This window comes from Cucumis sativus, chromosome 5 (genome assembly GCF_000004075.3).
Source record: "Cucumis sativus cultivar 9930 chromosome 5, Cucumber_9930_V3, whole genome shotgun sequence".
NCBI classification, from domain to species: domain Eukaryota; kingdom Viridiplantae; phylum Streptophyta; class Magnoliopsida; order Cucurbitales; family Cucurbitaceae; genus Cucumis; species Cucumis sativus.
The window spans coordinates 10,432,742-10,458,437 of NC_026659.2; the positions used below are offsets into that span (position 1 = coordinate 10,432,742).

At 36.5% G+C, this 25,696-nt stretch overlaps 1 protein-coding gene across 2 annotated transcripts in view; it reads left to right on the forward strand.

Annotated features, from left to right (window-relative positions):
* LOC101221994 (ATP-dependent DNA helicase homolog RECG, chloroplastic) overlaps positions 1–21,359 on the forward strand; it is a 44,595-nt gene extending 23,236 nt beyond the window's left edge. For both annotated transcript variants that reach the window (XM_011661536.2, XM_031886432.1), the window contains 10 exons: positions 1,025–1,106; positions 5,009–5,098; positions 5,385–5,618; positions 15,420–15,491; positions 15,637–15,789; positions 15,862–16,005; positions 16,932–17,090; positions 18,866–18,949; positions 19,270–19,842; positions 21,044–21,359. In XM_011661536.2, coding sequence (XP_011659838.1) covers positions 1,025–1,106; positions 5,009–5,098; positions 5,385–5,618; positions 15,420–15,491; positions 15,637–15,789; positions 15,862–16,005; positions 16,932–17,090; positions 18,866–18,949; positions 19,270–19,842; positions 21,044–21,136 — 1,684 coding nt within the window. In that variant the 3' untranslated portion in view covers positions 21,137–21,359. The remainder of the gene's footprint in view (positions 1–1,024; positions 1,107–5,008; positions 5,099–5,384; positions 5,619–15,419; positions 15,492–15,636; positions 15,790–15,861; positions 16,006–16,931; positions 17,091–18,865; positions 18,950–19,269; positions 19,843–21,043) is intronic.
* The last annotated feature ends 4,337 nt before the right edge of the window (positions 21,360–25,696 follow it).

Here is a 25,696-nt window from a genome sequence, read left to right on the forward strand (position 1 = left end):
AATCTTGAAATAATCCATAGATTATCAAAGTCTTCTTTTAAAACTTCCGAATTTTTAATGACCCAATACTGAGTTGCACTCTGAAAATCTGAGGTCAGAACAACGGAAGAAATACTCTGTTTTACCAAATCTTGAACAAAGGTCCATTAAGCATCACCTTTTTTGCATAACTTGCTCTTAATGACTCAGAAGGAGGCTGCAAAGAGGTCTGGAGATGATTGCTGTACCAAATCGAATAATCATGCTTCATCAAGAATCTTTCCAACATTTTGTGAAAGGATTTCCAGCCCAGACGAGAGACACCAAGACAAATATGGATGAAGGATAAATATTTGTTCCTCTTTCAAGCTACGCACCTCATAACCCAACTTACTTTTGACCTAAATTTTAAGAGCCTTGAACTTCCAAAATCATGAAAACCGTTTCAAAGGAGAAAACCATTCTCGGGGCCACGCAAGAATTCATAAATTTCCATCAAGAACCATCTGAATTTAGTGTTTTATAATGACAAGATCTTCCGAGCTTCCACGTCTTCTATATGGGAGTAATCTTTGTTGAACCAAATACAGTAAGGGGTGTTCTCTACTTTGCATCTTTCTACTTCCATTTTCACCAAAATCAGACTGCCCTTGAAACAGGGATGGACAAGAAGATTTGGGCTCTAGGGTACTTACCGAAGAAAGATGACAAACGCCGGAGGAGAAAAAGGGAGCCGGAGTGTGGTTTCTTTTATATTTGAATGACTGTTATTTAACTCTTATACATCTTTTGTTTTTTTGGACAAGTCTCATTTCTATCCATCAATGTTTTGGTTGTGCGCCTTGCACCTAGGCTCCAAAGGGCCATTGCGCTTGGGCATTTTAAAACACTGAATCTAATATCAATATCAGACCAGTTTGTCTCTATTATTGTCCTTGTTGAGTATTTTTTGAGTGCAGGGAACTAAATACCTAACAGTTTACTACTGGTTAATTGATTTTAACTTCTTTTTTCATGCCCAAATTTATTTTTATGTTTCATGCAGAGGCATAGATGCATTGCCTATCAATGTGGATCCCATTCCGGAAGACATAACTCAGGGTTTTGGGCTGTTACGTCTTCGTGATGTAAGTGTCCTTTTGCTTTAGTTCACTGGAAAATGGGGGAGGTTTGAGAGAAAATACTGAATATTTCATCTACCTAAGCCATACATATGCAGAGCCGTAAACTAGCATCTAAATTCAAATAAAAGAAGAATTAAAGGAAAGACGGAATCTTCATGGACAAATTTCTCCTTCAAACTTTTTGTAATCTATTTTTGTACAGACTCACGGTTGGTTTAAATATTTTTACTTGTCTTTTACAATTAGTCTTAATGATCTTTTGTGAATCTTCCTAGATTAGGAGAATTCTTTTTATAGATTGTTTTTGATGCTATAGTTAACATGGTCGTGTCTTGGTAAATGTTTCCCTCGCATCTATCACCATAGCTATTCCACCCTGTATTTTTTTCTTTCTGATTTGTCATATTGGGGGTTCCCCTATTTATTAGGTCATATCATCAAAGAAATTTGTTGCTCAATTTGGGGTCTGTGTCTTAATTGGAATGTTTCTATTTTGTTGATATCTGAATACTTTATTTTTTCTTAAGATCTATTGTTTTAAGTAATAGTCTTTTTTTCATTTCATTGTTGAAAAGTTTGGTTTCCATTTTTAAACGAGATCGTTTCTTATTCATGAAAAAAAAAAAAGATCTTTTGACGGGTGGTCTTTAAGGGGTCCGTATGACTAATTTGTTATATTAGTATATGTTGGAAATAAGGGGCTTTGTTGATAGTCTATAGCCCCATGGATATTTTAATATTTTACTTTATCCTAAATTTATTTCCGTTTTTGTATTAGGGCTTGCTAGAGCCTATAAACTTGTCTTCTCTTGTAGCATTCATTGGGTGTGAAAATAATAAAAGAGACTCTCTATTGTGGTTTTTTTCTCCTTGTTCTAGGGTTTTCGACGTAAACCTTCTATTTTCTTTTGTACCGTTTAACATGGTATCAGAACTTGATAACGGAACCCTAGCCACCATTGGTGAAAACCAACCGGTGCAAGATAACCTTAGTTTTGCACCAACCTTGCAAGCCACTGCTGCTGCCGTCGGAGCCATCGATGTTTTCGTTGTCATCACTGCCACTACCTGTTGATTGTATCTCCAATCCTTGCATATTTGTCCAATTCTAGCACTGCATAACCCTTTGATGAAAACCCTAGCCAAAACATACACCATGAAATTGAGTTTAGTGAATCGTCAGCCTACCATAAAGGTAAATTCCCTTTTCACGGCAACAAGCTTCTTGCGGCAAATGGGTCTTTCTCATCATGCGTTGCCTAGTTATGAGCATCAAGGTTTGCTTGGTTTATCCCTGGTAATGGTACAACAATAATTGATTAATCTTGAGACAAGTTCTTAGCAACAAATCGATGCTCTTGGGGCAGCCCTACGTGCTTCCACAAACCTAAATTCCAATACAGTAAATACTGACATTCCTTCTGGTTTACCCATGTATCAACCAGATGTGACCTCTTTTCCTACTTTAATTTCTGCAAACTATTTGTCAGGCTCTGTGGGAAATTTCATAGGGTTAATTGTGTGAGAAAAGTTGAATGGTCAAAATTATTTCTCCTGGTTTCGGTCATTAAAATGGTCCTCGAGGGGCATCGCAAGTTTGGGTATCTAACTGGTGAGATACCAATACGTAGACTAGGGGATCCTCACAAGCGCATTTGGAAAGGAGAAAACTCCCTGCTTCGATCTTTATTGATTATATTCTAAAAAAAGAATGTGTCTCATCTTTACACTCTGTGTAAACACGGTCATGAGTGCAAATAGGGGACGTGGATGCTACTTCATAATTTAACAAATTGTCCCTAATCCTCTTGTATTTTGAGCTCTACCTCATTTTTTATAATAAATGAGATTCGTTTCCTTTTCAAAAAAAAAAAAAAAAAAGAAACAAATTGTCCCTAATCAACTTCAAAAAAAGATTGTATGTTGTGACGGTAGAGAGACTTCAAAACTTTTTCTGCCTGTTCTACGATTGGCACTACCCGACACAATAGAGGACTCTATCTCCTTGACGATGATGCTCCCCCTAGGAATTGTTATAGGACTAGTTTGTTGTCTTCTTATATTTCAACTTCAGAAAAAGATTGTATGCTGTGACATTTTCCTCGTGGTTACCCAAATTTCCAATATATGAAATATTTATTTCTTCATTTATTTAATAAAGTTGATGTCTCTTCTCTGTCCTGTGATGTGTGCATTCGTGCAAAAAAGCATGGAGTCGCCTTTTTGTCTCAACCTTATAAACCTTCTTAACCCCTCATCCTTATTCATAGTGATATTTGGTGTCAATCGAGTATTACCACCTTTTCGGAGAAACAATTGTTTGTGACCTTTATTGATGATCACATCTGTCTCACAGGGGTTTTTCTCCTCACTCATAAATTTGAGGTTTCATGAATATCTTCGTGGGGTGATAATGGTCGTGAGTTCCTTAATCCCTTTGTGACTTTCTGTCTTTTAAAGGCATTGTCTACCAATGCTCGTGTGCCTATACCTCTGAAGAGAATGAGGTAGTGAAAAAAAGATTGTCACCTCCTCGAGGTTGATCAGTCTCTCATGCTGTCTACTTCATTTACGTTGTACTTATAGAGGGATGTAGTTCTCACTGTTGCTCATCTTATTAATCAAATGCCTTTTCGTGTCCTCCAACTTTAAATTTCTCCTGAATGCCTTCAGGAATCATGCCCTACCGTGCAATTCCTGATTCCCTTTGGGTTTTTGGGTGTACTGCCTTAATTCATAGTCATGGCCCTAATCAAACTAAGTTTACTCCTCGTATTAAGAAATGTGTCTTCATTGGGTATCCCCTTCATCAGCGGGGTTATAAATGCTCCACCCTTCTTCCTGAAACTACTTCTTCTTCATGGTTGTAACATTTCTTAAGGATAGTTTATTGATAGTTTATAGCCTTGAGGATATTTTAATATTTTACTTTACCATAATTTTATTTCCATTTTTGTATTAGGACTTGCTAGAGCCCGTAAAGTTGTTTTCTGTTGTAACTTTTATTGTCTGTGAAAATAGAAAGAGAGACTCCATCATGGTTTTTTTTCCTATTCTTGAGTTTTCCACTTAAACCTTGTGTTCTCTTTTCTACCGTGTTATAGTATACAATATAGTATTTCCTAGTTGAGCATTTCTCAAGTAGTTAGAGAATGATATTTCTACCAAGAGGTTGAAAGTTTGAATACCCACTCTCAAAGGCCAGTTGACATCTATGAAATATGCCACAAAATAATGGTAAATATAACTGGAGCTAGAACAATTTACAAATATGGTAGAGTTATATGCCCAACGTTGTTAAAAGCATGTGAAGCCCATTAAAATATCTCAACACCACACATCTATCGTAATAGATGTAAATCACACATTTATAGCAGTTAGTCATGGAATGATTGTTGAGATATAAATCACAAATAGACAATACCTTAGTAAATAATTGCTTTACTTAGTATTGATAGACCTTGATGTGAATCACGATTGAGTACTTCATCAGTTATTTATGGCTAAAAAAGAAAGAAAAAGCTACTAGGAATTGGTGGTTGGCTTTTGTTCTTTCATTTGTAGGGTATTTATGCATTAGCATAGGAAAGAAGATATTCTACACCTTTTTACATAATGATGGTGACGATAAGTAATTTGGATAAGTTAATTTGAAATACTTGGAATTTTAAGGCTCTCAATATTTATAATACTCATTATAATTTGTATTTCTAAAATATTTGATACAATTACCACTTAGTAGGATCTGGGAATGTTTGTTACCCTAGAGAATATTTTCAGTTGTATAATATGTGTGCATCACATTACTGTGCATGTTTAAAAAGCTATCATTCTTAACTTTATCTGTTTATAATCATTTAATGGAATTCCCCCTCATTTTGACTTGGGGGAATCTTATGAAGCAGGCATATAACGGGATTCATCGGCCAAATAGTATAAAGGAAGCTGATTTGGCTCGCAAACGTCTTATGTTTGACGAGTTTTTTTACCTGCAGGTAAAGTTATTTTAAATCTACTTCAACATTAGTATTCCTTCATCTGTCCGTGGAAGAGTTGAATGAAGGAGCTGGTCTGAGTATTGTTAAAATAGTGTAAATAGTATAATTGCCTATCCTTCAAGGGTTCCCTGTTATGGTTTCAATAAAAAGAAAAAGTAAAGGAAAAAGAAAAAGGAGGAAAACATGTTGTCAAATGTCAACAGTTCAGATAATTTTAATGGTTACATTTGGTTATAATTTGTTTTAATTTCTTGATACTTGACCACATATTATGATTTAACAGTTGGCACGCTTGTTCCAAATGCTGGAAGGTCTGGGTACAAGAATAGAGAAAGATTGTTTGCTGGACAAGTATCGTCAACCTCATTTAAATGCTGCATATATGAAGGATTGGGCTTACCTCACCCAAAAGTTCCTTAAAGCCCTTCCGTATTCCCTTACAGTGAGTCAGATGAAAGCTATTGCAGAAATTATATGGGACTTGAAGCGACCAATTCCTATGAATAGGCTCTTGCAGGTTTCTCTCTTTCAACTTTTTTCTTGTATATTGTCATTTTTTTCATGGAAACAACCTTCGTTTAGGAAAAAAAATATACTAGGTCATGCTTTTTTGTCACACCAGGGCATATTAGAAATTTCTCATTTGTAATTATGCTTCACAGTGGACTTTATTGAGAGACTTGCAAATCCAAGGGGTATGATGTAATCTTGGTATCCATTTTGTGCAAAATTTGTGGGTGCTGTTTTTGTACGTGAAATCATACGTTTGCATGGGCTCGAGGGGTGAACTTTGTCTGGTTAGGGCTGTTGGTGATATATAATTAAATTTGCCTTCAACCACTAGCTTAAGCTTTTGGATGAATTGGTGGTTTAATATGGTATCAGAGCAGGTGGTCTAGGGAGGTCCTGTGTTCAAGCCACTGCATTGTCGTTTCCTCCCCAATTAAAATCAATTTCCACTTATTGGGCCTTTCAAAGATTTCAAACCCAAAAGTGAGGTAAAATTGATTCCACTTGTTGGGCCTTTCAAATATTTCAAGCCCACAAGTGAGGGGGAGTGTTGGTGATATATAATTAAATTTGCCTTCAACCACTAGCTTAAGCTTTTGGATGAATTGGTGGTTTAATAAGGGCCATGGTCATGAACGCAGATAGTACACTAGAACACCCGAAGGGGAACATCAGGGATGAGACAAGTAGAGGGATGAGACTTTTTGAAACATTCTAGGGGAGTCTGGAGGTGGAGGACACAAGAAGATATTCGGTTGATAAAATGAGTTGCGGTAAGAATATTGCCCCACACATAGGAGGGAAGGGAAGTAGATAACGGGAGGAAACGGGCTACTTCCAGAAGGTGACGGTTCTTTCTCTTGGGAACCCCATTTTGTTGGGTGTGTAAGCATAGGAGCTCTGGTGAACACTCCCTTTGAAGGATAGGAATCATTAAGGGAATGGTTTTGAAACTCAAGACCATTTTCACTCCCTACAAATTCAATTTTTTGCATTGAATTATGTTTCTACGGTGTGATAAAAGTCTCAAAAAATGGAGATGACCTCGGATTTGTCGAAGATGTGAAAGATCCCTGTAAGACGAGTATGGTCATCAATGAAGGTCACAAGCCACCGTTTATATCGTTGTGAGGGAAAGGAGGCTCGATGCTATTTCTCCCGAATACACATCACAGTATAAGGTAGAAACATTCACATTAGAGAAGAAATGAGGAAATAAATGTGTATCATATATTGAAAATTAGGGTGGCCCAAACGGAAATGCCACAACATACAATCTTTTTTAGAAGTGGTAAAGCACAAAGATAAAAAACTAGTCTTAGAGGTTCTACTGGAGGAAGCATCATCATAGGAGGTAGAGTCCCCTATTGTCTCGGGCAGAGCCAATCATCCTCCTTGAGCTTTGAAAAGAAACAAAAGCAGATAAGAATGTTGCTTTACAATTCAATTCATAGGTAATTTTGCTTATAGACAGCAAATTATAAGATATTTTAGGCACATGCAACACATTATGTAAGGATAGCCCTTCAAAGGAAAATTTTTACCCCTTCCTAGCAATGGGGACCGAGGAGCCATTGACAATTCTAATTTTTTCATTACCGACATAAAGAAAATATGACACAAAATGCTCAGAAGAACCTCTCAGATGATCTGTGGCGCTAGAGTCCAGAGTCCAGGGGTCTTCCCATCAACATGATAGAACACTGATATTGTGTTTTTATTTTATTGATATCACAAACAGAAAATTACAATATTAAAGAACCTTAACCAGACCCTTCCTTTCTTTCAAGGAATGTTGCTGCCCATTAACTTCACCAAATTCTTCATGTCTTTCTTCCCTCCCCAACTTCCTATTTATAACCATCTAATTGCCTTATGTAACTAACTACCCTTAGCTCTATCTAAATCTAGGTATCTAACATTACCCGGGCCTTCAAAAACACATTGTCCTCAAGGTGTGCTTACAAATATGATCACAAAAATTGATCCCCTTTTTCTTTTAATTACAACTCTTCACAATGATATGCTCATCAAGTTTGAAAAGGAAAAAAAAAAAATCCCTTTAGCTTCAAAAAATTCTGGACTCCAAACAGATCCACTGCCTTCAGCCCACAAACCAGTCCCCTATTACTGATCCAAAACATTCTTCCTTTCCCCATCCTTAGGCACGTTTTTTTTTCCATTTTCCCCATTCTTGAAAATATCCACCCACTTCCTCCACACAATAATGGACCTCCACTATTCTGACTCTCCATTTATCAAATGTTGAAGCCTGCTGAAAAAATAAAGCCCAAGATTTTAGGGTTTATTCCTCTTGCACTAGCCTTCTCTCCTATCACTTTCTGCCACGTCATTGGCATTCCTTTGTGTGCAACTTCATCTTCTTCACGCAGTTTTCCCATCTTCCCGATCACCTCCTCGGACCACCGTGGACCGCCATTTTCTGGCGTTTTCTTTCTCCTTCACATCCAGACGACTGCCACCGTCTTCTTTTCCCATCCATTTGCCGTCATTTTCTTCTTCATTTGCATCCAGACGACTACCAGCTTCTGCTGCTTCTTTTCCCATCGCGACGAAACCACTTCCAGCTTCTTCATTCTCCATCGCAACCAACCAGTATCTGTTTCCTTAAGCAACAACTTTTTTTCACTCGAATCTTCATTTCGTATCTCATCGTTAATTCTTGCTGACCTTCTACAGTTGTTTCCCATTTGATGGCTGAAATTCGTCCGCAGAACAGTTCTTCGCTCACCTTATTTGATCGAAACCAATCTAATGGCGTTTCCTCGAACCTTATTGCTGCATCGATTAGTTTCCCAAAATCACCCAGTTTATACTTTTGTAACTTCTGTTCGGTACCTAAAAAAATGAATCGAAGTCGTTGCCGCTAAACACTGGTAATTCTACCTTCTTGAGTTCGTTTGGATCACTCATATCTTCTTCAATTCCTATCTTCTTCATTCGTTCTTCATTCTTGGTTTCTCTCGACGGTATATTTCTTCCTTCGACTGTATTGTCTGTCATCAACATTTGACTTGCCGATGCTGTGCTTTCTACACTCATTTCAATTTTTTTCTTCGCCAAGCTTTTGATGTACTGAATATGTTACTGTTTCTTCGTTTGATCCTCTAAGTGCTCAATAATACTGTTGCTCCTTTTCGATTATTCAATTATTTCCAATATGAATTCTTCACCTTGCCCTACCTTATTCTCACGCAACTTTATTCAGCTGAATGGATCTTCTATTTTGCTCGTAGTAGATCTCTCAGGAATCACGTCTTCAATATGTTTCATTAGCGAATCTTCTTTGATTTCTCTCCTTTTCGCTTCTTCCTTCTCCTTTAACAACTGCTTTTGATTTTTGATTTCTCTCTTTTCTGTTTCTTCCTTCTCTATCATTTCAATCCACTTTAACATCCGCTGGTTGGTCTCCTTGATTTGAATTCCCATTCGCTCCACATTTTTTATTATGGATTCCAGAGTTTTTGTGACTGCCATTTTCCTTCAATTTCCCAGGAAATGAGTGCTTTGATACCAATTTGATAGAACACTGATATAGTGTTTCTATTTTATTGATATCTCAAACATAAAATTACAATATTAAAGAACAAACAAGTAAAAGAATCCTAATCCTTTGCCCTTCCTTTCTTTTAAGGAATGTTACAGTTCATTAACTTCACCAAATTCTTCATGTCTTTCTTCCCTCCCCAACTTCCTATTTATAACCATCGAACTGCCTTATGTAACTAACTACCCTTAGTTCTATCTAAATCTAGGTATCTAATACAACACTAATAAGATTGAAAGATTGAGGCATACTTGACTGGGCAATAGCTCCTAGTGTGGTCAAACTAGGATCGTCCTAGTTCATAGGTGGTTGAGAAGGTCCAGCAGACTTAGTCATATAGGCCCGCCTCAAATTCTGTTTGTTTGGGAGGCCGTTTCTTACCGTCGGAGGAAAAACCATGTAGTTTCCAACACTGGTCCTTGGTGTGCCACTGTTTTTTGCAATGCTCACAAATAGGGATTAGTTTGCCATTGTGCTACTCGCTGTCATGAGTAGTGGAGCTCACATTGAAGGCAACGGATTCAATTGCGGGGGTGGTCGAATATTCATGGCGCTTGTGTGGTCCTCCTCAAGGTGAACTTCAGAACAAACCTCCATTAGGGAAGGAATAGGTCTATGCCCAGTATACGCCCACAAACTACATCGAATTTCAAATTGAGGCCAGCAAGAAAGTCATATTCTGTTAGTCTCTTCAATTCTAGAATACCGTATGCCATCACTAGAATAGTCCGATGCCATTTCTCTGCAAAGATCCATTTCCTCTTAAATCAGAAAAAAATTGTTAAAATAGGATGTTATATCCATTGCCCCTTGCTTGCATTCATGGACTGGTTTTTGCAGTGTGTAGAGCCGACAAGCATTTTGATGCTTCGAATACAATTTCTTAGCTTTATCCCAAATGTCCTTAGCAGTCGCAGCATACAACAAAGGCTTCCCAATTTGTGGCTACATACTGTTGATTAACATGGGCCAAATTAAAGAATCCTCCCCTTTTCACTAGCGTTTCTGGAGATCTTCTGGTAGCGGACGGGGTATTTCCTTTGTCAGAAAACCAAATTTGTGGCGTCCCTCTAGGATCAATTTTCATAGACTGGGACCACAAGAAACAGTTTTGGCCCTTCAGTTTCTCTCCTAAAAAATATCCTGTAGACTATGCCAATAGACACATAAGAAGAAAACAAATTAGGGAACGACGTTACCGGATTCTTGGAATACATCAATAAGGTTGGAGGAATGCCATGACTAGGAGTGTTTGTAGGAGCCCCTAGTGTTGCCTCAAATGCCGCAATTTGTTTTTTTTTTAAAAAAAAAGAGACGAACTTCAATATTATTAAAACTCAAAGTACAAGAGAGTTACACATTGAGAGTAATAGAGAAGCCTAGAAATGGGAGAGAGAGAGAGGATCAGTAGGTGCACCCAGACATCTCAACTAGGTTGACACCCCATTAGTACCTTCGTCATATCCAAAAAAACAAGAACAATAATAAGGTCTTGAAAAGGCCAAGATAACAACCAAATAACAATATAAGCTTCCTACGGTAGACAAAAGCAAAGCTGAAAAGTAAAAACTCAACAGTAGAAATACAAATTAAGGCCCGTCAAAACTATAAAAGCACAAATTCTGAACTAGCAATCGTGGAAACTGCATTTACTCTCTTCAGATGAATGCCACAATTTGTTATCTAAGCATGTCCAGTTGTTGTTGGGCGGTACCCTGAGAAAAGCCTTGCACTTGACGTTTGGACTAAGTCGAGGATTCACCAACCTCAAATGTCGACTGGGCATGAGGATTACCAACACCGGGGTGACAATTGGGTAAAGTTTCTGGAGAGGTATAGTATCAGGTCGGGTAGTGGTGTAGGATTTGGTTCGTTGTGGTGTTGGATAGATCTAGGGTTTGTGGCAAACTGGTAGGATTTGTGGTAGGATGATGTAATTCAAGTTGGATTGATTTTTCAAAAGAATTCTCTGCCAATAATGGCTAAGATAAGGGGTATTTATTGAGAATTTGTAAGTAGTTACAATTAGTTGAAATTACTGTTTATGAAACAGCCTTAACTGTTAAACAGTTTAACTGTTTAAACTGTTTTACTAACTAACTACAGCTGTTTAACCATAGCTTTATTCTATATTACATCATTCCACCCCCTTAGCATCAAACTCGTCCCGAGTTTGTCATGAAAGTTGAAATCCATCTGGTGCAATGGAGTATGACCAAACCAACCTCCTACATTTTGGACAAAAATATTGTGATCGAAGGGATAAAATCGAGACAAAAAATCAAATATGGCCACTAAAAGATGAATCTCTCCATCGGCCATAAACCCAAAAGAGACGTTCCCTTCAATCTCATTTAAAGCCGTCTTCAAAGAATCAATTTCAAAAGAATAAACTTTTGAAGAAAATCCTTCGTTAATCTTTTTCGTTATAGGGAGTAAGACTACCTTTCTTCCCATCCATTGAAACTCATATGTATTTTCTCTCCATTTGTGTAATGATTGAGTATCATACTGCCAAGGTCTTCCTAGTAGGAGATGGCATACATCCATCTCAATGACATCACAAACAATTTGGTCTTTGTAGGCGTTTCCAATGGAGAGAGGGACTGTACAGATTTCGCTGACCGTGGCTTCTCCTCCTTTTCTCACCCAACCTATCTTGTAAGGGTTTGGATGTGCTTCAGCCTTTAGATTCAAGACTGTTACTAATTTCTTTGCTACGAAGTTTTCACTGCTGCCGCTGTCTATGATTACATCACATACTCTTCCGTTTATGGTGCATCTTGTCTTGAAAAGACAGTGGCGTTGCAGGTTCTTTTCTTCCTTGGGCGTAATTAGTAACCGTTGGATAACACAAGAGACCCTTTCCCCATCATCTGCTTCAATCAGTTCAGTTTCTTCCTCTGCTTCTATACTGTCTTCACTTGTCTGTCCTCCTTCTTCGGCTATTGCAATGGTTCTTCTTTGCGGACAGTTGTTGGACAGGTGGCCAGTTTGGCCACATCGGAAGCATTTTCCTAATGACGGGCGGGAGTAGTTGTTCTGACCACTAGGCTTGAACGTCTGTTCTTTCTTTCTTTCAACGGCTACTTCTTGATTATCAATCTCTTTCCCTTTTGCTTTTGTTGAGGTTGAAGGTTGGTCGTTTGTTTTGCTTTTTGTCGAATTTGTTTCCCATGCTGATCTTCTATTTAGATTCTTGGATCGAATTGCAATCATCTCCTCTACCGTTTCTGCAAATGATATTGCTTCAGACAGGAAACAGAATGGTTGTAGTCTGACCTTTTCCTTGATGTCGAATCGAAGGCCTCCCACAAATCTTGCAACCTGGTGCTGTTCATTTTCGCTTAGGTTTGTTCTTGCACTCAGGCGGTGGAATTCTTCAATGTACTCAGCTACTGTCCGGACACCTTGGCGGCAGTTTTGGTACTGATTGTATAAAGTTTGTTCGTAGTTTGGTGGTAAGAATCTTGCCTTCAGTAATTTTTTCATCTTTTCCCATGAGCGAACCGGTTGTTTCCCGCATCTTTGTCTATTGATTTCTAACTGATCCCACCAAGCTGATGCACCAGCCCTTAATTTTAAGGCTACTAGGTGGACTTTCTTGCGTTCAGGTGTATCCATGTAGTTGAAGAAGTTTTCAGTACTCTTTATCCAGTCCAAGAATGCTTCTATGTTTCGTTTGCCATCATACATGGGAAGGTCAATCTTCATCTTATAATCGTGGTATTCTCCTCTTCTGGCCTCAATTCTTCGGTTATTTCTTCCTGCTCGTGCTTCATCATTGAAGTTCCACATGTTTCCTTGTTCATCCCCGCTTGAAGAATCATCTTCTTGGGTTTCTTGCCAAGCTTCTTGATCTTCTTGAAGGTCTTCGTCAATCTGTTGCTGTATAGCGTAACCGGGTCTCCTTCTTTGAAGTCCTCGTGGATTGTTCATGTTTCTAATGTATCCCCTTGCTCGCCGGCCTCTTGCTTCACCAAAACGTTGGTCGTTTTGGAAGTTAATTTCATTCCGTGGTGGTGGCTGTGGGAATTCTCCTCTTCGGTTTAACAGTTCGACACTTTCCATCAACCTATCAAATTTGTTGTGGAGATCTCCCAAAGATTCTTCAACAGCCAGCAAGCGAACTGTTGATGTCTTTGGAGAGAGGACGGTGATTTCCTCCGCCGCTTCTTGCACACGGTTTTCCCCCGTGGCAGGGTTGTTAACTCTTCGGCCAGCCATTCCGTCCCAAGAATCGGGGCTGCTCTGATACCAATTTGATGTAATTCAAGTTGGATTGATTTTTCAAAAGAATTCTCTGCCAATAATGGCTAAGATAAGGGGTATTTATTGAGAATTTGTAAGTAGTTACAATTAGTTGAAATTACTGTTTATGAAACAGCCTTAACTGTTAAACAGTTTAACTGTTTAAACTGTTTTACTAACTAACTACAGCTGTTTAACCATAGCTTTATTCTATATTACATCATAGGATGTGGCTGGATAGTGGTTGAATTAGAGATACATCTAGGGCTTGCAGCTACTAGGTCTAGTGTTTGCGGCAAGGTGGTAAAGGAGGCTAGGGTTTGCAGCTGGATAGGGACTGATGGTTGGGCACTGGACAGCAGCTGAGGTCAGATTGGAAGTCGATGCAGCTAGGGAAAGCATATCGGAGGTTGATGGACGTTCGCGGCTGGTTGAGGACAGTAGATCGGCGCATGGACGGACGTTTGTGGCTGGTTGAGGGCAGTAGAAGAGGTCGATAACGTGTGTGGTTGAGAATCTGAGCTGATCAACGTGCTTTGAAGGTAAAAGAAGAAGTCCATCACGGCGACGATTCTCGTGTCCATGGTGAGTGCATTGTGGCGGCGACGACGGCACGAATGTTGGCGACTGTTTTGGTAGTCTCCTCTTTTTGGGTTCCATTAAGAGTGGTGTCGTATAGGATTTTGTCGTTATCACGATCTGATACCATATTGAAGGTAATGACAAAAGAAATAACACACAAGTTTACGTGGAAACCCTAGAGTAGGGAGAAAAACCACGGTATTGTTTTCTATTTTTATTTTCTAGTAATCACTAAAGATGCAATAGGGGAAAATAAAAAGACAACAATAGCTTATTGTAAACAAAGAAAGAATATTAGGGCAAATCTACGGATGGGCTTAAATCCACTAATTCTAACACAACCAAGCAAACATGTTTGTGTAAGTAGATGAAGTATATACTTCTTTTGGTTGACAAGAATGCCACTTTTGAACTTGGAAATATTTTAAAGTTCCTAGGTCCTTGATTTGAAAATCATCAGCTAACTTTTTCTTCACAAAAGCCAATCCTGTCTCATCATTGCCTCTAAGAATGATATCATCAACGTAAACTATCAAATTCATAACCTTATCATTTCCTGTTTGTTTATAGAACGTAGTATGATCGGCTTGACTTTGACTAAATCCATATCTCGTGACTATTTTTTCAAAACTTTCAAACCAGGCTCTAGGAGACTATTTAAGACTGTACAATGACTTTTTAACTTGCACACTTTTTTAATCCCGAGGTCTACCTCAAAACAAGGTGGCAAGTCCATAGATACCTCTTCTTGAAGATCCCCATTGTGAAAGGCATTCATAGCATATAGTTGATAAAGAAGCCAATCAAAGATAAAGTTCTTGAGAGGTTCTCCTAGCCAAACTTTGCTCCAATCATCAGAAAAGAAGCTTGTTTCAAATTTTGACTCTCCATTTAGTGTGAGCAATGAGGAAGATGATCATTTGATAAGATTAGATGCGAAGGAAGATCAATGGTTGAAGGACCCTATAGAAACTGATCTAAATTCTCTCTTCCAGACCGAGGAAGATTTAATTTTTGAGAAGCAAGCCTCTAGACGTCCAAAAAGTATGAAACATGAAAGGTTGCTATACCGAATTTGACCTAGAGAAGTCCTAAAAAATTTCTCTCTGAGTCCAGGGAGTTTGATCTCTGAAAACCTGTCTTACTCCTCTGGAGGAGAATAATTCGGACATCCCTACAGGTAAAAGAAGCATTAATACAGCAAACTAGTTTAGAAAAAGGAGTTTGCATTCAAAATTCTGTGAAAAGGAACCACTAAAACTCTATAATTGAAGAATTACTCTCGGACTCTAACCTATAGATATTGGCTGTGTTGTTTTGTTTGAGGGTAATCTACATTTGAATAAAATTCCCTCTTTGCTCTACAGCAAGTAATGTACATATGACATTTATCTTGGTGCTTTCCAGGGTGACGTAGGATGTGGGAAGACAATCGTTGCTTTTCTGGCATGCATGGAAGTTATAGGCACTGGATATCAGGTTTATCTTCTGGATATTTTAGATATGTTTTAATACATTGTTTGATGTCTTGAACAAATACTGGTTACTTTATAATTTAAAAATAGTCATTTCTCATTTTAGGTAAATTCTGTGAAAATCTGAGATTCCTTGTTATTATCTGTAGGCAGCATTCATGGTTCCGACTGAGTTACTTGCTATTCAGCATTATGAGCACTTGCTTGGTTTATTAGAGAACATGGAAGGGGTCGAGAATAAACCTTCGGTTGCTTTACTGACAGGTTCTACCTCATCAAAACAATCACGGATGATTCGCGAGGTCTATATTATCACCTAATTGTTTTGTAACTTTTTTTTCATGTTACTCCTGAATTTGAAATTTTAATTTCAGGGTCTGCAATCAGGAGAGACTTCTTTAGTTATTGGAACTCAGAGTCTAATATCGGAAAAAGTGGAGTTCTCTGCTTTACGCATTGCAGTTGTGGATGAGCAGCACCGTTTTGGTGTAGTCCAGAGAGGGAAGTTTGGTAGTAAGGTGGTTGCCTCATCTGTAGTAACATAGTGCTTCATTTTTTACAAAAATTCAAACATATCTATAACCATTTTGTCTAATTGCAATAGTAGTGGGCAATTTCATTTAACATATTCGAGAATTGTCATTTGACTTCTGTCAAGGAAGTTTTCTGTATCTTCACGACTGTACCTTCAAAACTGGAGAGTCGGAGACCAAGTAGTTTCATTCCCTGGATATTCAAGGGGTCACTCTTTTGCTAGAAATCTTCCAAGAGAGACTTGGTCTCTGTGTTTTGCAGTCTCCTCCATTTTGAGTTCTCACTTTCATTCTCTTTTGTTTATTTACATTATTTTTCTTCCCTCCAGTTTTTCTCTCTTGTTATAAAAAATGTTTCTTCTTGTCCTGTCTAAAAGACTAATTGGATTGCTTCAGTTCTGAGACAATATCTTCTGGTTGTGCCAAAGACTTTGTGCTTCATTGGCGGGCCACTCTTGCAAAGATAGCTAAAATTCTTTTTCTTCATGCCATATTTATTGGGAGGAATGACAGATCTTTATTTAATTTAGTACCTTGAACCGGATGTCACACTTTTTATTTTAGATACTCTCGTTCTATGCTTATTACCTATCGGAAAAGGTTTATGTAATCTCCATTTAGTTTGTTAGGATTGACAGACTTGATCTCTCCTCCGTTTCTTTCGTTTTAATCATTAATTGTCTACAAAATTACTTTTATATTGGTTAGAAGCAAAAATCTATTAGTGCTACTAGACTTCAATTATGTTGGGTAGAATTTTTTATTTTATTTTTCTTACTACTGTCTGCTGCAAAATGATTTTGCCTTTTTTTTTTAATTTTATTTTTATTAAAGTCTTAATTTTTTAATTTCTTTTTTGTCTTAATCTTACCATCCAAAAACTGATGGTATGTTATCACTATTGACTGTAGTTATTCAACAACTCTATAAGTTCGAAAATTGCGGCAGAGCACGCTGATGGAACCTCAAGTGGAAATTTCTCTATGGCTCCTCATGTTCTTGCCATGTCAGCCACTCCTATTCCAAGGACGCTTGCTCTTGCATTGTATGGAGAAATGTCGCTGACTCATGTACGTTCATAATTTTTTTCAAATTGACATCTACTGCTGATGTAGTTCACATGAAAAGTAATTTTCCACATAACCAAAAGCCAATATACAACTGGTTAACAAATATAGTATTACTTTGAGTAATTTAAAACTTCTACTTAAGGAAGAAGAGTACTAAGGACCTGCTGTCTTTAGTTAATGATTGTGGCATAATTCTGGTATAAGGGGTCAGCTTGCTATTTTCAGAATTCCAAGTACTCTCCTTCCTCTCATCTGAAAAGTTTTTGATTCTGAAGACCACAATTGTTTATTTAAAGCCTTGTGGAAGTCAAATAACCCCGGAGAGTTAATATTCTGATTTGGGTCCCTTAACAGTGCTGATACTCTGCAAAAGAAGGCTCCCAACAAGTGTTACTGCCCTTGGTTTGTCCTTTGTGCTTGAAGGCCAATGAGACTATACTCCATTTTCTTTTTGTTATGTCCCTTCTCTTCCTTCTGCTGGAATAGATTCTTCTCCATTTTCAATATTGCTTGGGTTTTTATGGCTCCCTTTGTTCCTCGGTTCTCCCAGTTGGCCCATCCATTTTTTAGAAAGAAAGAATTGGAGCTTCATTCACCATTCAATGTAAGCAGCGAAGATTTTGAAGGTTCTCCAATCGTTCATGAAATGTTCACACAGGAAGATATTAAAGGCACAGACTTTCAGGCTCTAGTCACTTTTTTTGGTTCTATAATTGGTTGCACTGGATTTTGTATAGAGAAACTTGTGTGGTTTGAAGGTTGCAATAAAAGAGATTGGGTTTCAAGTCTCTTAAAACACTTAATTTAGAACTAGTACTCTCACAAGAATCAAAGAAGTTGGACTCAAGAACTGTTTCCAACCGGTTGAACAGTTTTTTAGTTTTAGCAGTTTTTGTGGTTTTATCTTAGTGAAGTTTCAGCAAGGCTGTTCGTTGTCGTCTTGGTGTTCCCTCTTCACTCATCTCGAAGCTTAGTGTGGGCATTTTGTCAGCTTACTTTGGATTCCTTTTGACATCTGGTGTAATTAATTACTTTGTACCTATTTTACATTTTAGATTTCATCTGTGCTTCAGGATAGAGGATTTTGTTTAGCTCGTTGTTATTGTTGATTTTGAATTAGCTATTGTTTGTATATGGTTTGGCCCTTTCTCTCTCTATATAACTCTCTTGTACTTTGAGCGTTAGTCTCTCTTATTATTATTATTATTATTATTGTTAATAAAGAGGCTCGTCTCTATTTCAAAAAAATAAATAAGGAAAAAATATAGACATAAAATTAATAATACAAGAGAAAAGTAAATTCAACACCAACGTTACCACTGAGTCAAAATTTATGGACTTGCCACTTGGTTTTAAATTTTTCGCTGCCACTATCATCTATAAAGGCAATAAATGAGTGTGGTCATCTATAAAGGTAACAAACATATTCTAGACACGATTACCAAATATTAGGGCTATAAACAAAGGAAAGTAAAGTCTTGAAACAAAAGCACTCAGCTCCTGAAAGAAGGAAAAAAAAGAAAGCAGAAAGATAGGTAACTCCTCAAGGTGAAGCCTTTCAGCTAGGGAAAATAAATCTCTTTTGGATATTGTGAAACAGTGAGCTCAGAGTTGAAATTTGGTTCGTGAGATGAAAGGATTGCAACATGACCAGAAATATTGATCCATTGATTTTGTGGTTTTTGTTTATTCTGTTAGCCCTTAGGCACGCCTGTTTCTTTGTATATTAGTTGTTCCTTTAATTGTTGACAGAAGTGATCCATTGATACCTACAGATTACTGATTTGCCTCCTGGACGGGTACCAGTCAAAACATATTCAATTGTGGGTAACGATGAAGGCTTTGAGAAAGTTTATGAGGTCTTTTCTTGTCCCTACATTTGAGACTTGCATTTCTTAAAATTAATTTGTCATGTATGTTTGAACCTTTAAAATTTTCATAAATTGCCTTTTGTTAGAAATGGAAACAAGATTGCTAGTTGAAACATACTTGAATGTAAATTGGTGGAAACATGATTTTTTATCTTACTTATTTAATGAATTAGATGCTTCTATTTTATGTGGAAGTATTATCAATCTTTTGTTTTTTTGTATATTATTCTCTCTGGAAGAGAGGCTTTTCTTTATTTATTTTGGATACTCATCTTCTTGTTTGATGAAAATGATTTACATGATGATAGATGATGCTGGATGAGTTAGATAAAGGAGGGAAGGTGTATCTTGTATATCCAGTGATTGAGCAATCTGATCAACTGCCTCAGCTTCGTGCTGCTTCAGAAGATCTTCAATCCATTTCTTACAGGTTTCAGGGCTATAACTGTGGGTTGTTGCACGGGAAAATGAAGAAAGATGAAAAAGAGGAAGCGTTACGGAGATTTCGAAACGGAGATACGCAGATACTACTTTCTACACAAGTGATCGAGGTTGGAGTGGATGTTCCTGATGCATCAATGATGGTTGTTATGAATGCTGAGAGGTTTGGAATTGCTCAGCTCCATCAATTAAGAGGACGAGTTGGACGTGGAATGAAGAAGTCTAGGTGCATCTTGGTGGCATCTACTACAAGCAGCTTAAGTCGGTTGAAGGTGTTGGAGAATTCATCTGATGGTTTTCATTTGGCAGAAGTTGATCTTCTTTTACGTGGGCCTGGTGATTTGCTTGGTAAAAAGCAGTCAGGACATCTTCCAGAATTTCCAATTGCAAGATTGGAGGTAGATGGGAATATTTTGGAAGATGCACATCTTGCCGCTTTGGTAAGTTTTCCTTTAGCTCCATTTTTTATTTGCATGAATGATCAAGCATATTAAACAAACTCTATTTCTAGCTCTGAATTATGTACCATATGAGAAGAAAAAAATTTGGTCAAATTATGAGTGTGGTCGTTGCAATTATCATGATTGTGTTTGTGTAGTAGTCGTGTTATAAAAGTTTCTGATAGGATTTTGATTTTTTAGAGTTGTGTCTATTTAGTCCTTATGGTTTTAAAAAGTTTTTGACAAGTTTTTGACCTTTAAATTTTGCGTGTAATAAGCTTCAATTGTTTACTTTGTTGATTTAATGTTGATGTTTAGGAATAAGGTATTATGGTCAAATCCTTAATCTATTAGGATTAGGATTAGAATCTTTTATTAATTATTATAAGGATTAGTTTCCTTCATTTACTAGGATTAGGATTAGTTTCTTTTATTAATTAAGATTATGAATTGTTTGTTTTTGAAAGTACCTGTCTTCTCGTATTCATAACTTTTAAACATTAACAAAATTCATTCTCATATTTGGTGTGCATCATGTGTACCTAATTTTAAGAGGTTTATAATGGGTCACTGTACTTCTAATCTTTTCTGCACTAAAATTCTTGTTAACGTCATTAATGAAATGCATATAGTATTAATGTCAAAGCTTACCCCAACTCGACCACCATATAATCTTTCAACAATGTGATTAGTATACTACATAAGTATTCAATTGGTAAGGTTAACGTTAGAGACCTATTAAGCACAAAATCAAAAGTCAAGACTTATTAAAAACATTTTGAACTATATGGAAATAGATCTATTAGATACTGTTGGATTTCTTATTATTTAGTCATATTTATGTATAGATATTCTTTGTTAACATTGTCCTTTTGTGTTTTTCTCTTTTCTTTTGTGTAATGAGTCTCTTCTGTATCAGAGGTCCTATGTTGCATATCTGAATTATGAATAAAAGATTAATATTTCATTTTAAAATCCTTCTGTAAGTTAAGATTTGGAGACCTGTTAAAAGCTTTTCAAAGTAGAGAGATTAAGCAGTCTTAACCTTAAGAGTTTATTACAAGACTTTCAATACCCACTTAAATTTTGCATGTGTACATACATACACATATATATAGATATATATTTAACGTTTGATATCTCCCTTGGGATCACATTGGTTCAGAAGTAAACTCAGATAGCGATTTGCTCTCACATGCAGAAAATTTTAAGCATTTCTCATGATTTGGAGCAGTTTCCTGCCCTGAAGATGGAGCTTAGCATGAGGCAGCCACTTTGTCTACTTGGTGATTAGGTTTCTTCCATATTTTAAACTTGAACTCAATATGTATTTGCATTTGTACAGATAGTGTAGTCAGTTTTTATCCAAGCATCAGTAAATATTTTGATGCATTTACCATTATTGATCAATCATTTTAGCGATGTGAATACAATTTTAGGTTAAAATACAATCTTTGATTTTGTATTTTGAGATTTGTTTAATTTTAGTTGATATACGTTAAAATATTCAACTTTAATCTTGGTATTTTTAATACGTTTAATCTAGAAGTATAGTAGATTTAAGATTTGTAATAAAAATACAAGACCAAAAGTGAACATTCTTATGTACGACTAAAATCGAATTAGATAGAGAAAACCATCCTGAGTCAGTTTTGTGGTAAATAGGTGGACTTGACCTTGATAAAGAGCCAAGAAGGCATGTGAATATATGATTGTTACATATGTAGGACTTAATATCTTAACACCTAAGAAAAGGTTAGGGTAAGGGATGAAATAGTAAAGAGTAAAGAGTTGTGAAGTTGTGAATGCATGAGGCCCACCCTGCAAAGAGTTAATAAAAATGTAAGTTTGATGTTATTTTTAAAACTTTTAGGCCAAACAAGGAGTAGAGTACATAACTCTCTACTTGTATGTTTTTGCTTTCAAACTCTTTGGATGAAACATTAACATAGCATAAATGTTTCAGAGTTAGGTTGGTTGTTTCGTGAAATTGAATAAAATGCGTGTAAATTGGTTTAGACACTCATAAATAATAAAAAAATTAAAGATAAAAGATAAAATGATATTTAAACTATAAGTAGAATAGATAAATGCTTTTACACGTTTCAAGGGATTGGTTGATGAACCCATTTCCTAGAACTTGCAAAATAGTAACTGCACATACCAATGTCTTGTAAAACTTCTAGAACGCTTCAAGTAAGAATGATGTTGTAGAAGGGGTTGACGTTGTGGTTCGCGATGTTATTCCAATGCTGTGTCGTAAGAGGATGCCATTCACAACGCGATGCCTACATTGAGAAAAGTTTCACTAGTTTTTTTTTTAATTTTTATAATCAAATTTGATTTAATTTAATTGAAATTGTAAAACAGGTAACATAAAATTAATAAAATGTCAAAGCAAATATATATTAAAATTAATTAAAATATAAAAATAAAACATACGTTTCGTTTGAAGAATGAATCAATAAATCTCAACTAAAAACAAAACGAGAAAAAACTAATCAAAGAGATACATATATACATAGTAGTCCTCCCATGTCTTCCAACCTATGATGACATGAAATTAAAGTATAAATATATATCTCATCCAAAAAAAAATGAAAGAATGTAAAAGTTCGAAATTACTTACATTAAATGAAGAAACCAAGGTTCTCTGGCTGACTGATCAATGAGTTTCGCAATCATCTTCATCATTTCCATTATTTTCTATTCCCTTTTCTTGTGTTGCAGTCTATTTTGTTCTTCTACTTCCCCAAGACGAGTTGTTAGCACGTCAACCCGCTTAACGTGCATATCTCGCTCGTGGACTAATGTAACTGAGAAAGAATTGCCAGCAGCGTGTCTGGACTTTGGCCTAGGGTCCTAACTAAGACCCTTTGAGTAGTCTGTTCATCTACGCAATACTGTCTTGCATATCTCTACATCAGATAGTGGTTGAGAACCCTCTGCAGTGGGCTGAGACTGGATGACCATCATTTGATTCTGCAATAAAATTTTGATTGAAAGTTATAAAACACGTGTAAATAAAATGTATGTACAAAATGAAGACAAAAAGCATAATAGAAACTTACATGACCCTCTGCAGCTGCTGGCGAAATAAACTGGCCATCCTGAACGTGCGTTTCCTTGAACAACTCCACTCGATCGATTGGATGAGCCCGTCGTTCAATGAGCTTATGCACTCATTGTATAAACAACTTGGCGCCACTATTGTGACTACAGGGCTGCTTCGCTCTAGCAGCCCTATTCATCGATGATTGCGTCTACATGCAAACAATATCAAAATGTTACATAAAAAATGAATTATTGTTTGAGAACATTAATAAGTTCTAAATCACTTGAAATTGTCGGGTAAGATAGTGGTCGCATAAGAAGTGTCAACCTTCTACACGATTCTTCAATTTGGGTGGTGGGTTGGCACATGCCTATTTAGGATCGTTGAACTTCTTGAAATGATGATGATTTTGCCCCCTGAACTCCTTCCAGGTGGTGAGCATCTGATGCTCAACAAACCAATTAAGTATTAGATTTGTGAAATCCAGTTGAAAAATTGCTCCAAAAGTACAAACGGATTAAAATTCTATATATATACGTGGTAGGTATAATTAACATATATGTATGTGTGATTGTAAAACTTACCTGTAAAGAGCCCTTCACGAGCTCGATATAATCTAGCACAACATCAGTCCACATAAGAAAGTGATCTAGAAAAGTATTATGCGTTATCACTCTGGTGGTATAGCTAAAGCAAAGGACGTGTGGGAAGATTGACTTATCCTGTCTTGGGCGATTGATATGGGGATCTTTCTATTTTGTGGAACATATCGCTCCAACTCCAGGTTCCTCAAGTGTTCACGTCTCCTAAGCATGTAAGCTGTTGTAGGCCCTCTACGAAAGCATAATAATTTTATAAATTAAACTCCACACTTATGCAATTAATTATTTATGTCACGATGACTAACCTAATGTGTCGCCCACCGACGACGAAAGTCCTATGTTATTAAACTCTACGACATTAAAGTAAAAAGATCATCATTCTCATCCACATCGAGAGGAAAATTAGACATAGTAAGATCATCATTCTCATCCACATCGAGAGGAAAATTAGACATAGTAGTACCTGATGACAATAAACCAAGAAATTGATTAAACATATGAGAGTATTTGAAACTTATTATCTAAAAAACAAAATATATGTCAGTACGTGATTCATCATTGTTATTATTCGCCATCGCTTGATCTGCTTTGAATAGATAATTTTTCATCATCATTATTAATGAAGTCATCTACGACATGACACACAATTGGACTTTCCACGATTGTAGGGTCAATGTCGCATATGCACAAGGTGTCATCCTCAATGTGATCACTCACACAATGTCTGACAACTTCAAGTACATTTAGTTGTCGATCCTCGACATCTTCCACTTCGAGTACATCTCATATACATTTATTTTAGATCACCTGAACAACCTTCCAAGGTGGCAAGTTGTAAAGAATTAACATCACATGTCATATACTATAGGCGGTACTCATATTCCGAAATGGATTGAATCCATCAGAAGTTAATCACAAACGAACGTTTCGTGGATTTGAAGCAAACTCAAGAAATTTAGAACCAAAATGCTTCCATCCCTCTGCATCAGTTGGATGTCTCAACACGTCCTCTATTTAGACTCGTTTATCCTTATGTCATCTCATTTTATACAAGCGCTCTTGCGATACAAACATAATCTTTGTAATCTTGGTATCAACTGAAAGTGCCACGATACCTTGTGTGAAATTGTTTTCCCTCTGTTAGGACGAACTTTGTTCCAAGACTCACCACAAACTAGACAGTGTTGCAAATCGACAAATTTCTTCAAGTACAATACACAGTCGTACTTATAGGCATGAAGAATCACATATCTCAAGCTCAAATCATGAAATTTTTATTTTTCCTCGTAGAATGAGCTAGGGACATTGGTACCACACTACGAGAACTTTCACATGCATCATCGTAACCAAAAAGTTAAGAGATGAAAATTATGAACAGCCAGAGTATAACTCACGACATGCTTAGTTTAATAACTCCTAAAATATATTTGTCGTCTCCTCTTCTACACCACTATTTAGTGACACATCATTCTCCAAACATTCCTAAGAATAACAATTTTAATTTAAAATTTATAATAAACATAAAAACAACATACAATTATTTGTAATAAAAATACATACGATATACAATTATTTATAATAAAAATACATACGATATACAGTTATTTATAATAAAAATACATACCATATACAATTATTTATAATAAAAATACATACCATATACAATTTACAATTTATAACAGAAGTACAATATACAATTTTTATTTAAACAATCTACCGATAAACATATATACAATCACAATTTCAATTTCAATATACATATACATAATATACATACATACATCCTTCCAATATACACATACAATTTACAAATATACACCTATACATATACAATTTACAATTTACACATACATTGTCACACCCCAAGCCATATACTATCTACGAAAATGTTGAAGTAGTAGCAATAGGATGTCAGTTTGTTATAACTATGAAATTTTCTTATCGCAAAATATTATTCTCAACTCATTTTATACTATTAGCAAAACTTAAAACGCAATGATGGTCAACCTAAACGCAAGTATAATAAATACCTACCAAAAGATTTATTAATAACAGGCGTTTGTTACACAATTACAACACTTTAACCAAACAACCAATGCTTAACTATTTCCAAAATGTTTGGAGTCATCTCGCTGCAAATCCTTCAACCTTCATCTCTAGTTGACCTAAACGTCTGATTCTGGAAGATGAATTTTTG